Source organism: Brachypodium distachyon, chromosome 1 (genome assembly GCF_000005505.3).
Source record: "Brachypodium distachyon strain Bd21 chromosome 1, Brachypodium_distachyon_v3.0, whole genome shotgun sequence".
NCBI lineage: Eukaryota > Viridiplantae > Streptophyta > Magnoliopsida > Poales > Poaceae > Brachypodium > Brachypodium distachyon.
In genome coordinates, this window is record NC_016131.3 from 73,250,716 (window position 1) to 73,266,634 (window position 15,919).

General features: G+C 45.6%; 2 protein-coding genes, 1 long non-coding RNA gene and 1 other non-coding gene across 4 annotated transcripts; 3 read left to right on the forward strand and 1 right to left on the reverse strand.

Annotated features, from left to right (window-relative positions):
* The first annotated feature begins 2,597 nt into the window (after nucleotides 1-2,597).
* Nucleotides 2,598-9,855, forward strand: LOC100827928 (epidermal growth factor receptor substrate 15). The gene is made up of 13 exons (XM_010230954.3): nucleotides 2,598-2,918; nucleotides 3,086-4,412; nucleotides 4,611-4,829; nucleotides 4,949-5,169; nucleotides 5,501-5,572; nucleotides 5,760-5,831; nucleotides 6,015-6,113; nucleotides 6,225-6,296; nucleotides 6,369-6,483; nucleotides 6,610-6,678; nucleotides 7,590-7,890; nucleotides 8,748-8,859; nucleotides 8,948-9,855. The coding sequence occupies exons 1-13, from the start codon at nucleotides 2,790-2,792 to the stop codon at nucleotides 9,386-9,388; spliced, it is 3,249 nt and encodes a 1,082-aa protein (XP_010229256.1). The 5' UTR covers nucleotides 2,598-2,789; the 3' UTR covers nucleotides 9,389-9,855.
* Nucleotides 9,856-10,344: 489 nt separating this feature from the next.
* Nucleotides 10,345-13,416, reverse strand: LOC100828429 (probable adenylate kinase 1, chloroplastic). The gene is made up of 4 exons (XM_003558851.4): nucleotides 12,970-13,416; nucleotides 11,760-11,900; nucleotides 10,994-11,266; nucleotides 10,345-10,831 (listed from the first exon to the last, which is right to left on the reverse strand). Exons 1-4 carry the CDS (start codon nucleotides 13,285-13,287, stop codon nucleotides 10,688-10,690), a joined length of 876 nt encoding a protein of 291 aa, XP_003558899.1. The 5' UTR covers nucleotides 13,288-13,416; the 3' UTR covers nucleotides 10,345-10,687.
* A 417-nt stretch (nucleotides 13,417-13,833) lies between these two features.
* LOC112270355 lies at nucleotides 13,834-13,994 on the forward strand. The gene has a single exon (XR_002962746.1). It is a non-coding gene; the product is annotated as a U1 spliceosomal RNA (small nuclear RNA).
* On the forward strand, nucleotides 13,842-14,567 carry LOC112269905. Its single transcript, XR_002962158.1, has 2 exons — nucleotides 13,842-14,271; nucleotides 14,350-14,567. It is a non-coding gene; the product is annotated as an uncharacterized LOC112269905 (long non-coding RNA).
* The last annotated feature ends 1,352 nt before the right edge of the window (nucleotides 14,568-15,919 follow it).

Sequence of the window (15,919 nt, forward strand, 5' to 3'; positions counted from 1 at the left end):
GGAAATATCCTGGACAAGTTTGAGCCAACACGTGGCCTAAGGCAAGGCGACCCCCTGTCGCCCTTCCTCTTCCTGTTCGTTGTGGAGGGACTATCTCTTCTGATACGGCAGTATACTGAGGCCGGAACACTGCATGATCTAAAAATCGGAAAGCTCTACCCGGGGATCTCGCACCTATTATTCGCTGATGATAGCCTCCTATTTTTTCAAGAAAATCGACAACAGGCTGAAGTGGTAAAGGACCTGCTTCAAACTTATCAAAAAGGCACTGGGCAGCTGCCGAGTTCTGAGAAATGCTCCCTCCTCCTTGGGAAAAAATGCACTCAAGTAGAAGGGGATTTAGTGGCTGCAACCCTTAACGTTACCTCAGTTGGATTTGAGGAAAAATATTTAGGGCTTCCAATTCCCGAGGGTCGAATGAAGAATGGTAAATTTCAATCTGTCAAAGAAAAAATCTCAAAAAGACTGTCTGACTGGTCCGAGAAGTACCTGTCAAGTGGAGGTAAAGAGGTAATAATAAAATCTGTGGTGCAGGCTATCCCAAACTATACCATGAGTGTCTTCAGATTTTCAGCTGTCCTTTGTGAAGAGCTTGCTCAGATCACAAGGAACTTTTGGTGGGGAGATGAGGAAAATAAACGTAGGATTCACTGGCTGGCTTGGGAAAAGGTTATTAGACCCAAAAAATTTGGAGGTGTTGGTTTTAGAGACTTGCAAGCCTTCAACCAAGCTTTACTGGCCAGACAGGCTTGGCGCTTGTTAACAAAGCCTGAGAGCCTCTGTGCTAGGTTGCTGAAAGCAAAGTACTACCCCCATGGTGAGCTAACTAACACATCCTTCATCAAGAACACATCGCCTGGTTGGCAAGGGATCATGCACGGGCTGGACCTACTTAAGAGAGGAGTCATATGGCGTGTCCATGATGGAAAGAAAATCAGAGTCTGGCGTGACAGCTGGCTTCCCCAGGGAAATATGAAAATATCCGCCAACCTGAGAGGCTCATGGATTAGGAAAGTGGAAGATCTGATAAATGTTAACACTAAGACCTGGGACGTACAGAAGGTTACAGATTCCTTTATGCCACATGACGCTAAGGAAGTGTTGAAAATAAGAATTCCCCAGCATGATGGCGAAGATTTTGTGGCGTGGTTCCCAGAAAAATCGAGCATTTCCACTGTCAAAAGCGCCTACAGACTTGCCCTGACTGACAAGATTAATCTTGGCAACAACTCCTCGAGTGCATTACCTAATGGCGAACGAAGGCTGTGGCGATGCATCTGGCAGACCAATGTGCCTCCAAAAGTGAAAATCTTCTGCTGGAAGCTAGCAACGAACTCCTTAGCAGTGCAGCAAGCTAGAAGCAAACGCTTGAAAAAAACACTTCCCACCTGTAGTATTTGTGGCCGTGAAGATGAAACCTGTTATCATGCGGTTATGACATGCACCAAGGCACTAGCTCTTAGACATGAGATGAGAAGAATCTGACCCCTAATGCCGGACGCCCAAATGCCCAATAATGGGCCAGACTGGTTCTTGATTTGCCTGGACAAGATGGATGCTGGAGTGAGGCAAAAAACGATGCTTTTGTGGTGGCGAGCTTGGCACCTCCGCAACGATATCATCTTCGGACAAGGAAAAGCTACTGTTGGTGACTCAGTGGTTTTCCTAAAGAATTTGGTAGATACTTTGGAGGGTGTAAGAGATTTGCAACGCAACATTGATAGCAAAGGGAAAGCTCCGATGCTCTGCAGCCCACCCAAGCCGGTGGCCACTGCCACTCCCTGCACTAGCAATTGGAGCCGACCACCCCCTGGCTGGCTCAAACTGAACACCGATGCGGGTTTTGACCCACAGACTCAAGATGCTACCTGGGGAGCAGTGTTAAGAGACAACTTGGGAAATGTGTTGTGGCTGCGTGGGGTAATCTGGGCAGAGTTTCTTCTGCACTAGTGGCCGAAAGCCTTGCTTGCTTAAAGGGATTGCTTGCTACTCATATCGACCCAGGAAGGAAACCGGAGGTCGAATCTGATTGTGCCAACCTTGTGTCTGGTTTGTGCATGAAGGCTCTTAATCGATCAGATAGCAGGAATCATCGGCGACATCAAAAAGCTTGCAGGACACTTCGCCTCAGTGACGTTTCACAACGTCGGTAGGGCCCGCAATGGCGTGGCACATGAACTTGCGAAATTAGGCCGCACTGTCCAGTCAGACCTCTTGTTAGGCTATGATGTACCCCTGTGTGTTACACTCTCTTGTCTTAGACTCACGCTTGTACGAAGGTGATTGATTCTTAATATATCCAGGTGTTTTCGTTTCAAAAAGAAAAAAATGTCACTTAATATGGGACGGAGGGAGTACATACAGTAGTGTTGTGATAAACTAAGTACAGTACTCCCCCCGTCCAACAAAAGATGTCTAAAGTTTGTCAAAATTTGAATATATTTAGGCATGACTTAGTGTATAAATGCATTCAAATTTAATTAAATTTAAGACATCCTTGTTAGTCCGTGCTCTTTTTTTGTTTGACCAAATATTACTCGGTACTCAGTAGTACTTATACGGTTGTACCGTAGGAGGGGGCCGTAGCAAAGATTGCATAGCAGCCGCAGCTCACCATCCCGACGGAAACCCGAAGGACCCCAACCACTGCCCTCGCAGACACACAAGAGAGGTTCGTGCTCCTGCAGCCCGCCCCGCGACACGCTCCCCCCGAGATCTCCCACAGCTCGCGGCAGCAGATCCGCGCCGCCGCAGCCCCACCCGCGCGGTCTCCGGCCCGGATCCCGGCGATGTCGGGGACGGAGGCCTTCGAGGCCTACTTCCGCCGCGCGGATGCGAACCAGGACGGCCGCATCAGCGGCCAGGAGGCCGTCGCCTTCTTCCAGGGCGCCAGCTTGCCGCAGCAAGTCCTCGCCCAGGTTAGCCCTAAACCCCTCCCCTACTCTCCAATTCGCTCCCCCCAATGGACATTCTTCGATTCGAGCGACCGAATTTTAGTTTTAGGTGTGATCTCCGTAAGTTGATCTTTCGCGCAGCCAATTCGAAAGAGCTAAAGGGTTATTGGTCCGAACCTTGTGCGTTGTAGGTATGGATGCACGCCGATCAGAACAAAACCGGCTTCCTCGGCCGGCCGGAGTTCTTCAACGCGCTGCGCCTCGTCACCGTGGCGCAGAGCGGGCGCCAGCTTACGCCCGACATAGTCCAGTCTGCGCTGTATGGCCCTGCCGCTGCGAGAATTCCACCTCCGAAGATAGCCATGGGGCCATCCCCTCCACAGGTGGGCGAGGCGGGTGCTCCTAGGCCCCAAGGTAACGCTGCGATGACACCCGCCCCGGGGCAGGTTGGAGCCGCGCAGCAGATGAATCCCGCCGCGACTCCTAGGCCCCAAGGTAATGCTGCGATGGCACCTGGTCCGGCTCCGGTCGGAGCTGCACAGATGAATTCCGCTGCTGCTCCTAGGCCCCAGGGAAGTGGTATGATGCCGACTTCCACTCAATTTGGCGGTGCACCGCAGGTGAATGCTGGAGCTGTTCCAAGACCCCAAGGCATCAATTCGATGATGCCGGCTGCAAGCCACGGCGGCGCTATGCCGCCAACTCAGTTTACAGGGCCGAGGGCTCCTCAATCACAGTCTCCTAACATGGGCTTTAATCAACAGCTGCCCCCTTCAAGTACTGGTTTCATGAGGCCACCGCAGGTGGGAGCTCTCCCAACATCACTTCAAGCAACTGGAATGAATCAAAGTCCGCTGGGTGGAGGCAGCATGGGAGGATCAATTGGTTGGCAAGGAGGTAATGTTGGTTCAGTTGGAGGCATCTCACAACCTTCTCCAGGAGCAGCTGTTCCTTCACAGGCAACATCAGGTGGATTTAGCACAATGGGCATGGCTCCTGGACTGCAGGCACAACCACTGTCTACTTCGCCGTTGCCTCCACAGAGCAACAGTGCTGTATTGCCTCAAGATTCTAGAGCTTTGGTGCTATCTGGAAATGGCCCTGCGAGTGGCTCGGGAACAAGCCCTGACATCTTCTCTGCTCTTTCTCAGACAAAGCCGAGTATACCCACACCTGCACCTCCGACAAGCATGATGCCCAACTCATCCAGTTTTATGTCCACACCAACTGGCTCCCAGAACCTGGCTAATTTGACACAGTTTGGTTCTCTTCAAGGTACTCCAACAGCGAGTTATGGTGGCAGCCAACCTCAACAGACACAGCCTACCACAAAGCCGAGTGTTCAAGTACCAGGTGTCTCTGCTGGGGTTTCAAATTCTACTTCTCAATGGCCAAAAGTTAATCAATCTGACATCCAGAAGTACACTAAAGTTTTTGGAGACGTGGATAGGGACCGAGATGGCAAAATAACTGGCACAGAAGCTCGCACTCTGTTCCTCAGTTGGAGACTTCCAAGAGGTGCGTTCCCATCACCAACTAATGGTTATTAGTCGAGCTCCTTATTTAACACTGATTTCTGTCATCCTTTTCCCTAATGCTAATGTTACATTGTTTCTGTTTCTGTGATTGTTTCCTATTATGTGCCAAATATATCCTCTTGGAATGAAATACCATTGCCAATGGCTAATGCAAGTGTTGTTCTTTTGCATTTTGCAGATGTACTGAAGCAAGTGTGGGACTTATCCGACCAAGATAATGACGGCATGCTTTCTCTGAGAGAGTTTTGCATTGCTCTTTATTTAATGGAGAGGCATCGAGCTGGAACTCCTCTGCCTCCAGCGCTCCCTGACTCTCTTAAATATGATGAAACCCTGTTACGAGCAACAGGCTTGCCTTCAACCGCATACAATGCCCCATCGTGGCAACAGAATCAAGGTTAGTTGTACTGGCTGCCAGATCTCAGTTACATGGTATACCTGTAGAGAAGTTGCATCATGGTATCCTGTGTTTATCTTTCTTGGCATGTATTCATACCACATTTTATGGTTGGCTAGGATTACCGCATAGGGGCCCTGGGGCACCTGGGTTGCCTACTAGTGGTGTACGGCCACCCTTGCCGTCGCATTTGCATTCACAGACTGATGGGGCCACAAGATCAGGGCAACCAAGACCGCACATGCCTGGTATGGATAATCACGCAGCAGCTCAAGGAAGCAGAGACCACAGAAGTGGGGTAAACTCAGCTGCACACGAGGTAGCTGATGCTCCTAAGAAGGTATTGTACTCCTTCCTTAAATCTGATTGTCTGTGCTGATCATTTACCAGTCTGGGTTTATGGTGTTCACTGTTCAGCACCAGTTGATGTACATTTAGAATAATTTGATCTGCTTTTATTATTCATTGATTTATGCAAGTATACAGCTGAATGACGTGCATTAAATTTATAGGAAGTGCATTAACAACCTCTTCCTAGATTTTTGTGCCCTGTAGTTGTAATAGCTTCTTGATCTAATCTGTTTACCTAAAAATAAGCTGCTTAATCTATTTCATCTTTTCCATTTTTTGAATTCTGAAACAGTTTGTCTAATCACTTTTGCATTTTGAAGGTTGAGGTGGAGAAGCAGATTCTAGATTCCAGAGAGAAACTAGAGTACTACCGCACAAAAATGCAAGATCTTGTAAGCACGCTTGTGTTGTTATTACTTTTCATATGTGTACAATTATTGTCTCAGAAAACAAATTTTGACTCGTATGCACTTGAGCCTTGGCAGTCTTACATTTAGAGAACTTCTTTGTGTTGCAAATATTGATATAATTACGTGTTTTGGTGATCGTTTGTTAATTCCTTAATTTCTTTTGTCAAAGGTCCTGTATAAAAGTCGGTGTGACAATAGACTGAATGAGATCACAGAAAGGGCGTCTTCTGATAAACGTGAGGTACAGAACACTGCTTAATGCTGCTATCATGTACAGGAGTATGTTGTATGCCGGCATAAAGTAGTTCTTCCCTCAGAGTTATTTTTCTAGTGGCAAACAGTTGAAGGAATGCAAAATCCATTTTGAACTACCTTCTGTTGTGGGTTCTTTGCAAAATGATGGACATTGTTTAATTTAATTCAGGTGGAATCATTATCTAAAAAATATGAAGAGAAGTACAAGCAAGTGGCAGAGTTAGCTTCCAAACTGGCAGTTGAGGAAGCTGCATTTCGTGATGTTCAGGTTTCCAGCACTAGATCTTACAAAAATGTCATTTGGCGTTTCTTGCCGTGATTTGATATTTTGATGGTCTCATCTTCATTCCAACTGTCTGTTCTTAATAATTTTGTTCAGGAAAGGAAAGTGGAGCTCAACGATGCATTAATTAAAATGGTACAAGGTGGAAGTGTTGATGGTTTGCTTCAGGTATGTTCAAGTTCATATCTTCAGTATGTTTTATGCCGCGTCTCTCTAACTAGCACTGCGCTACATACCTAGGTACGAGCTGACCGAATCCAATATCAATTAGAGGAGATGGAGAAAGCTTTTAGCGAACGGTGCAAGCACTTTGGACTGCATTTCAAGCCCTCTGCGTCAGTTGAGCTTCCTTTTGGTACTCAACTTTCTATCTTCGCTAGAATCTTGCATGTTTATTATCTATAGAGCAAAGTGTGTCCTTATTTTATTCAGCTTCAGATATATTACTCATTTTTTTACCACTCGTGCCCTTGTTTGGTAGGTTGGGAACCTGGGCAGCAAGAGGGAGCAATTGAGTGGGATGAAGACTGGGATAAATTTGAGGATGAAGGTCACATGCTTTTCATTCCATCCTCATTTACTTTATTACTTAGACGTACTTGAAGTATAGTTTTGAACTTTGAAATTATTAGAGAGTAAATATCAAGGAATCACAACAATTGGGGTTTACGTCTCATAAAAGTACAATCTTTGGAAAAATTTCACTTAACCACAACTATTGGGGTAGTTATGCGGAACCATAAATTGTGGGATCAGGGGCATTTGAGTATTCTGACTGGTGGGACCGATTGGGAGACGCCATCTAGCACAGAAAAAACATAAAGCAGTAATAAGTAGAGCGTGTACAATACTTCCTTGGGCCTTTCATCCCTCCTCCCACGTGGCACGGAAAACCATAAAGCAGTACTAGGTAGAACATGTACATACTTTCTTGGGTCTTTTATTTCCTTTTGAAGTTGGTCATTGTCTGTTTATATGGCAGAGTTCACATCTCACGCCAACCATTTTTAATCAAAGACTTCTTTGTGCTTACACCAGTTATTCCATGAAAGATATAGGAAAGTATCTAGCGTTTACGTTCTCTCAAACTTGTCGCTTACACCAATTATTGTTTCGTCCTGAAAATAAACAAAGCCTATCTCTAAGCTTGATCTTTTTCTCTAGTGTCAAATAAATTTTTCAATGTGAATTGTGCAGATAAAATTGAGCTACCACTATTTATTCTGTTTTGTACTGTAGTTCTTTTTCATCCACTGCCTCATATATTATGTTACATGCAACTCTGAGCTTATTTTCTAGCAAACCTTTCTAGCTACACGGTTACTAGTGTGCAACTACACATAAATCTTGATCACACAAGCTGTTATTTGTTCAGATTCGGCGTGTTTTACCTTACCCGCCTACTTCCTCCGTTTTTGGTTAATCTTATTATATTCCTAACTACACCATGTTTCATGACAGGGTTTGGTCTTGTAAAGGACAATGGTACGATTGTTGAAAACCCAGCATCTGCTGAAAATGCAAAATCATCATCTCTCTGGGATGATGGTGTCTCTATGGACGAGATGTCTAATGGTCACATCAAGGATGTGAGACATTACAGAGCTGGTGATCAAGTGCCTGAGAGCGAATTAGGGTATGATTTTGGTGACGAATCTGTAAGGAGTCCTGGCAGTGCTGGAAGAAGTGCCTCTGGAAGTCCATTTAAGTCTTCCCATTATGGGATGCATGACTCGTCTCCCAGCAAAAAAGGAACATACAGGTGCTTGTTTTCACCTTTTTGTTCATGTATAATCTTTATTCTCAATGTTGAACTCCCTACTTGTATGGTCTCTAGAACTGAGATATATCAGGCATAGTCTCCTTGAACATAATGAGCTATATTCTGATTCCTTATTTGCTTGATGTACTATATAATGTATGTGTGTTTGTTTCTTTGGTGTGTAACTCATGTCCTTTTCTAATTATGAGCCTTTCTTTGAGCAATGAATGAAATCCAATTGATGTAGCGGAGGTTTAGTTTTTTAGACATGGTCTACTAGTAGTACCTCATAATCTTCAGCAACCGTAGCCACCAAAATATATCTGTTTACTTCTCAACAGTCTAAGTTCTTATGATCCGGATGTTTTTTGGTAACTTTTTTGGTTTTACATAGTAGATTTATGTAGTTGCCACTGGGGAGAGCTATTCCCTCGCCTTTTTACTACTCCCTCCATTTCACAAAGAATGGCACGCACGCATTTCAAGATTTTGCTTTGACCGACAATTAGACTAATGATTTGAGGCTTATGTGTTACAAAAATTATATCATTGGATTCGTATTTCAAAAACCTTTCCAACGATATAAAATTTGTAACAGATAATCTACATACAATTATTCTAATCATTGGTCAAAGTTCGACCTCGAAAAGCGTGGGCGCCATTCTTTGTGAAATGGAGGGAGTACTTAAGATGATCATCATCGTTCTTACTTCCTGGTCTATACGTTTATGTGCTGCATATTCTCTGAAAATATTGCAACTAATGTTCAATGTAAAGCATACATAATATGGTGTCTGAGCATGGAATTATAAGTTCTGAGTGTTGTGTGAGTGGCATTAACCATTGTTTTGCAACAGTGATCATGGTGGTTCTGAGTCTGTTTTTGGTGACAATTATGCCGATGAAACTTCATGGAACTTTGACGACCAAGATACTGAATCTGTTTGGGGATCTAATGCAATGAATACTGTAAGCTTTTGCAGCTGCTTATTTCCAGTTCTGGTACATTTGGACATGTCGACTCCTTATCTGTTTCTAATGAATTGCCTTGATACAGGAGACTGACCATCATGGAAGCAGCACACATAACTCTTTCTTTGGGTCAGATGACTTTGGTGGAAATCCTGTTAGAGTGGGCTCTCCAAGCGGTGCTAGTGTCTATGGAAAGAAAAGCACATTCTTTGATGATTCTGTTCCAAGTTCCCCTGCATACACGTCTGGCTTCTCACCAAAATTCGGTGAAAGTCGTGATGATAGCTCCTCTTATAACTTTGGAAGGTTTGATTCCTTCAGATCCCAAGACAGTGTCGTCCCTCAGGAGACTCGCTTCTCCAGGTTTGATTCCATGAGCAGCTCCAAGGGCGAGAATGTAGCAGGATTTGATTCATCCAATAGCTCAAGAAATTTTGGCCGGTTTGATTCTTTTGATGAGGCCGATCCATTTGGTTCGACCGGACCCTTTAAAGCATCAGGAGGCCGATCGCCACCCAAATTCTGATATGTATGTGTGGTATTACAAAGATTTGTCTCTGACAAGTTTTCATTTCTCAAAACAAGGCTCAGATTCTTCGAGGAAACTACAGCACAACGGATCATTTTTTCATTGGCTTGTTCTTCTGTTCCCCGTGTGCATTTTTCCTGTTTATCCCACACGTACAAAGTGGACATTTCGTCTGTGTTTGTAAAGTATCCTGAGATTGCCTTTTTTTTTTGTTTATAGTGACGACATGTACTCATGATGAGCAGGTCCTGTTTCTTTTGCACAATATACAAATGCCAAAGTTGGTAGCTCTCATCTGTCATCCATCATGTTGTGCAAGGAACTGGGGGCATCTTTAGCATTGTATGCTCTGTACTGGTTTAGATGTGATCTTTTTTCTATAACTAAAGTAAATATTGTACTGTCCCCATGATCTTTCGTGTAATCCATTACTGCTTTTTGAAGAATTTGAACTGGGGGATTTATATTTTCCATGGATCAAATTTTTGTCGTATATTTTTTTTACTCGGTGATGTATGATAGCTATAACTTGCCAAGTTTTTTTTAATGTGAGTTGTAAGTGATGATCCTGTCCTTCTCAATTTCCCGAACTACCACATGTGTGCTGATAATTTCAGCTGGGAGTTCGATGCCTCCTGCGGTTCATTGGAACTCTGTTCAAATCACCCGCAAAATAAAAAGGAGCTCTGTTCAAATCGTATTCATCATTGAACTGGGAAATGCATGTGCTGCCCCGGCCGCGAAGGTGATGTATGTGCCGCCACGCCCCCGCTGGGCTGCTGTGGACCGGTTGGCGTCGTGGGTTGGAAAGCGGCACATCCCCACCCACGCACTGCGCCCAGTGGTTCCGTTTACCACACGAGGATGTGACAGAAAGTTCCCACACACTATACACAACCAGACAAAGAAAAAGTTGCTGAGAAACATGATACGAGATCTGGCAAATCAGAACAGGATCTAATGCATGATGCTTCCGTAGCACCATCGCTCATGTGGCAAAAAAATGCTGTTAAAAAAGTACAAACGAATTATCTAGCAGTAGTCAAGCAGTACTCGACTTGAATAAACGCTACATAGTGTCCTGATGCCCTACAAAGGGGTACAGAAATGCTGATGAACATAAAAAATTTCAATAAGATCGTTACAGAGCACCAGCTCGTCAAAACACCGGCGCAATAAATAGCTCACTATCGGTCAAAACTTACTTTCGCACACATATTTATGGAATAAGTTTTCTCCTTTTCCATTATTGAAAAAATGTAGGGTATGCTTTAAGACTATGTAAGGTCTGACGGCTTAAGCTGTGGCCAACTTCATCTCTTCTTGGTCCTCAAGATTTAGAACATGGAGGAGCTTCGGCCAAGATTCAGGTATTCCTCCAGGCAAATCAAACTCCAAAACCTTTCCCTGTTTCTGGTAGAACTCCTCAACAGGTTGACTCTGCAGGTAAAGCAGAATAATGCTAGTGATTAAACAATGCAATTTATTTACTGTTTCAACTTGTCCAATTGCTCAGCGGATGTATATCCTTCAGGTACCACTGGCTAACACAAAGGCAACAAGGAATTATAGTGAGTCAAATGCAGAGTCAGAGTGCCATACCATGTCATTGTATATCCGTAGCCGATTTCTCACAACCTCTTCAGTGTCATCAGCTCGAGTAATAAGCTTCGACATGCAGTTGTTAGGAGGTAGCAATGGTGACATGTAGATTGGTGGTAGCCCATTTTCGCCCTTCACATCAATGCAGGCCAAATTGAAGTTCTTATTACATTGGCTACAGATACGTCTACCAAGGCACTTTTGTACTATGACATCTTCTCTCAGCTTTAGATTAACCACCATATCAATGTCTGTAACTCCGTCAAGGATTTCCTAGAAAGGCAGAGCGTAGATAGAAATTATTATCTTGGACCACCATGATAAATAAGTGAATGAACTATCAAAGAGTATGATGGCAGCACTTTGATCTGTGTGGCCAGTTAATTGAAAGGAAAAACGTTTGCAAGCAATTTAACCAACTAGAACTAATGTTCACTAAGTAGAAATTGTTTACTTTCACAGAAGCAGACAGTACAGTAAACAAAACATTGTGTTTCAGCAAGCTAAGTAGAAATAACTATTTGAATAGTACCTCTAGGTATGCAATCGTGCCTCTAGGTATACAATCTTATAAATAGTACCACCATGGAGGCAGAAAATACATTTACTATTTGAATCATGCTGTATTGCACTAATAACTGTGTGACCACAGGTCCACAGACAGTAAAAATTAGAGCATCTGAGATAGATCAAAATTAGAGCATCTGAGCTATTACCAGATAGAATAAGCAAAGCAGGAATGGCTCATGAAATGCGAAATCCTCACCGCTTGCTTTACAGTACGTGGAAAACCATCAAGAATAAATCCTGATTCACCCCTCTCTTCTCCTTTCTTAAGCCGTTTACACAAAAGATTGATGATAAGTTCATCAGAAACCAGCTTTCCCTGATTAACAATTTCAGCAAGCTGGAAAAGAAAAATAAATAACATGATAATCAGATAAAGAGAAAAGGTAATATAACACGATCGTGCAATTCACATGTCAGGATACAAAGAACAAAAAGGATTCCCTAAATAGAGGTGTCATAGCAGATGCAAGCATGATCCAATCAATTAAATATGCATGCTGATTCTGGGGGAAGTATAGGAAAACAAGTATCTCTGTACTCTTCCTGTCCTACCCATGATAGGGAGTTAGGAGAAGTTTTAGTGAATAGCCTAGCCACTTTCCCAATTGGGACAAAATATCCATGAGCAATGTTTACATTTGGCATAAATCATTCCCTGGAAAAACCCTCCAAAGCAGCAATTTGGAATTTAATACTCCCTCCGTCCCAAAATAAGTGACGTGAATTTGTATAAGAATCTATGCAAATCCACGTCACTTATTTTGGGACGGAGGGAGTATATAATTATGAAGGTCTATATAACAACGAAGATCTAACCCCAAACTTTTTACATCAAAACCATGCTTGTGGAGGTTGCCCATGAATTCAATATTAACACTGCAGCTTGGCATTTTCAGTGTCAATCTATACCTGTATTTCACAGGAAGATACCCCCAAATCCGAAATTTTTCAGTAAATAATGATACCAAGGCTACAGGCAAAGCGAATGGATCGCATTATCACGCTGAATTCAAAATGGTATATCCTGGCCAACTGATGATCAAGCAGACACCAAGTAGATCCTGATGGCTAATTTCACACATCACGTCAATTTTCAGCTAAAACCAAAACATTTACCTCCGGATCTACATACAACCACTCAAATGATGAAATGGACATCCAAACACCATTTCCCCTACTTCTGGGCGAAAATCCTTCCCGTATCACTTAAGAGTAAGGCTACGCCTACAATTACACATCTTAATGATCTGTGTCTCTGATCTACACACGCTAGATGGAACAAACCGCGAATTCCAATTCAGAGATCCAGCTCATGGCTGATCCGCTCGAACCAAATCCAGATCAGCGACCACACGTACAACGACCGGATCTGGGCTCAGCAAAGGCGGAAGAGGGTAAGCCCTCACCTGCTCAGCAAGCGGCCCGGTGGAGGCGAGCTCGACGCGGACGAGGTCGCCGGTGGCGATGTGGGGCACGCCGAGGAGGCGGGACAGGCGGCTCGCGTAGGTCCCCTTGCCCACGCCGGGGCACCCCAGGAACACCCACTGCACGTTCCTCTCCTCTGCCGGCCGCCGCTTCCTCTCCGCCCCCGCGAACGGGAAAGCCGCCGCCGCAGCAGCCGAGGACGGCGTCTGCTCGGGCGCCAGCGACGTCATGCGCCTCCTCGCCGCCGCCGCCGAACCACCGGACGACGCGGCGCGGAGTAGGCGTTGTACGGCCGCCATGGAAGGCAGCTGGGGGCGACGAGACAGACGGCGGAGGCGCGAGGTTTTAGGGTTTGGTCTTTGAATGTTTCCTTTCCTTTGTGGTGGGTATTTGTATGCGGCGGCTTTGGGAGCACACACAGATGCGATGAGGAAAGGGTAGAGGGGCTTGGAGAAGACGATGGGCGACGGAGAGTCGGAGACGGAGACGTGGAACAGGTCCACGGTGAAACCTGTCAGTGGGTCCCTTACATCGGTGGGTGCCGAGCGGCGTGAGGCGCTGGTCTGTAGACTGAGTTCACGTTCACGCTCTACGTTCACGATGGCATCTCGGGCTTGTGCCAATGCTGATCTGGAGGAATATTCTTCTGGTCCAAAAGCCCCAAAAAGAGGCCCACTTGTGGTAGAAAGCCCACGAGAAATAGGTCCACGGTGCGACCCACGCACCCCACGGCTGCACCAGACAGAGTAGAGGAGGACGTTCTCGTTTAGTACCACCTCGGCAGATGGAGGAGGTCGGGGCGGGAGAGACTGCTATATAATAAGCGCCTTGGGCAACCTTGCCACATACTTACCTGGACGGGGTCGACGGCCGATCATGAAGGGCCGTGGCCTAGATCAATGGCTCACATTGCACTGGGTGAGGGCGTTGGTCTACCATCTCCCCAAGTGGGAGAGTGGACGTCATAATTTGTGGTAGAGGGGGTACGCGTTCGCGCGGCCCCTGCCAAGTCTTGAAAATTAAATTTTGGCCCTTGAGGTTATACAGCCAGGTCCATTTGGCGTCGTTTTTAAATTTCTTCGGGCCTCTCATGTGACCCGAGTACAGTTTATCAGTAATTTTTGTACGAGCAACATCATTCGAATTGACTGTCCGGAATTGCCTTGCATACGAGTACGATTTTCATACACTACACGAAGTCACGGTTTACAATGTTGTGAATCCACGATTTTCATATACTACACACGGTTGCCCCATGTTCTGACTCGTACGACTACACACAGGTACGGTTTACAATGTTGTGGCCTCATGTTCTAACTCGGTGCAGATGTGAGTCTTATCAATGTTCTAACTCGGTGCAGATGTGAGTCTTATCATACGAGTTGGTGCAGATGTGAGTCTTGTGACTTATCGTACGAGTTCGTCAGACGAATTCCGTCGTATTGTGTAGCAGTTCTCTTGACTGACTCTGCTCATGATTTTTTTCTTGAGAAGATGCTCATGATATAACTAAAACCCCAGCTGTGATTGAATTATTGAGCCAGCTGCGTTTATTTATTTTCTCTTGACCCCTTTGCAATTTTGTTGAGAATGGTTTTTGAGCCAAAGCTGATCCTTCTAGACTTTTCTAGTCTATCTATTGTCTTCTATAACGCCGTTTCGGCCAGGTTTAACTCCGGACTCCGGAGAGCTGGCGTGATACGGAATTAATCGAGAGAGGTCGATCGACCCGAAGGAATTAAATCGCTTCCGTTTTGCTTCGCGGTAGTCAGATAGATACGAGACGTTCCGATCGGTGCTCCCTTCGGATGCCAACACACGAAGCACCTTAGGACGTTTTTTTGCTCTTTTCACAAAGACGACAAAAGCAGCTCGGCACACGCGTTGAGATGATAAGATTGCATGCTGCGCCTCGTGTCGATTGGCTCTGCAGTCACATCGATTTCGTGGCAGACATGCAAACCTCTCGCGGGTTCAGGTGATCGCGCGTGTGAGCGACCATGCTGCATGCGTAGATCAATCACGTATGATACGCGAGTAGCCGGAAACTATTGGAATTTTGGGTCAGCGTCAACGCTCGGTCTGAAATTAATTTCTGAAAAATCTCAAAATCCATTCACGTAGTGGGATGAAAAAGTGAGAATAGTCACACCTTACTAATTTAGGGGGAGTTGAACCAATATATAAGATATGTTGATTCTCACTTCTTGAACAAGTGAGCAAGGAAAATCCGCGCGCTCCTCCTCCTCCGCTCGCCTCGTCCCGACGTACCGCGCCGCGTTTCGTGGATCGAGGTCGAGCCGGGTCGTGCTTATCTTTTTGGCAGTCGGAATCCGTTACGGACGCGTAACAAATTCCGATAATTGCGGAGTCGGTTTTGGTTTCCTAAACCGAACCGAAGTCCGCATGTGTGCCTATATAATAAGACGACCGTGGCCTTCGGGAAAAATACACACCACAACCCTAACCGTCACGCCTACGATCCAATCTCGTTGTTCGCCGCCGACTGCTACTCCATCCCGTCGACTGCGTGCACAGATCGCCGACCTTCGAGATCCAGCCCGGGAGACGGTCGATAAGGTTTTTGGGGAGCGTTCTCACGCGACAGCTCGCTTCTTCACGTCCCTGTTTCGTCGCCATCATCATCACCAATGGCCGACGACCTCGGAGATCCCGCGGCTCAGGCTGCCGCTCTAGCTCAGCAATAGCAGGCTGCACAACTCCAAGCACAGCAGCAGGCTGTCCAGCTCCAAGCCCAGGCAATTGCTGCTGCACAGGCGCAAGCAGGCAGGCAATGGCCGCTGCTCAGGAGGTAGTCAAGGCTGCTGCTGCCGACGTGAACATCGACGCCACCGGACTCGTCACCGACTTCAACAAACAAACACCGTACGTAATCTGCTCTTTCTTGTTGATTTTGATTAGTAGTTCTGT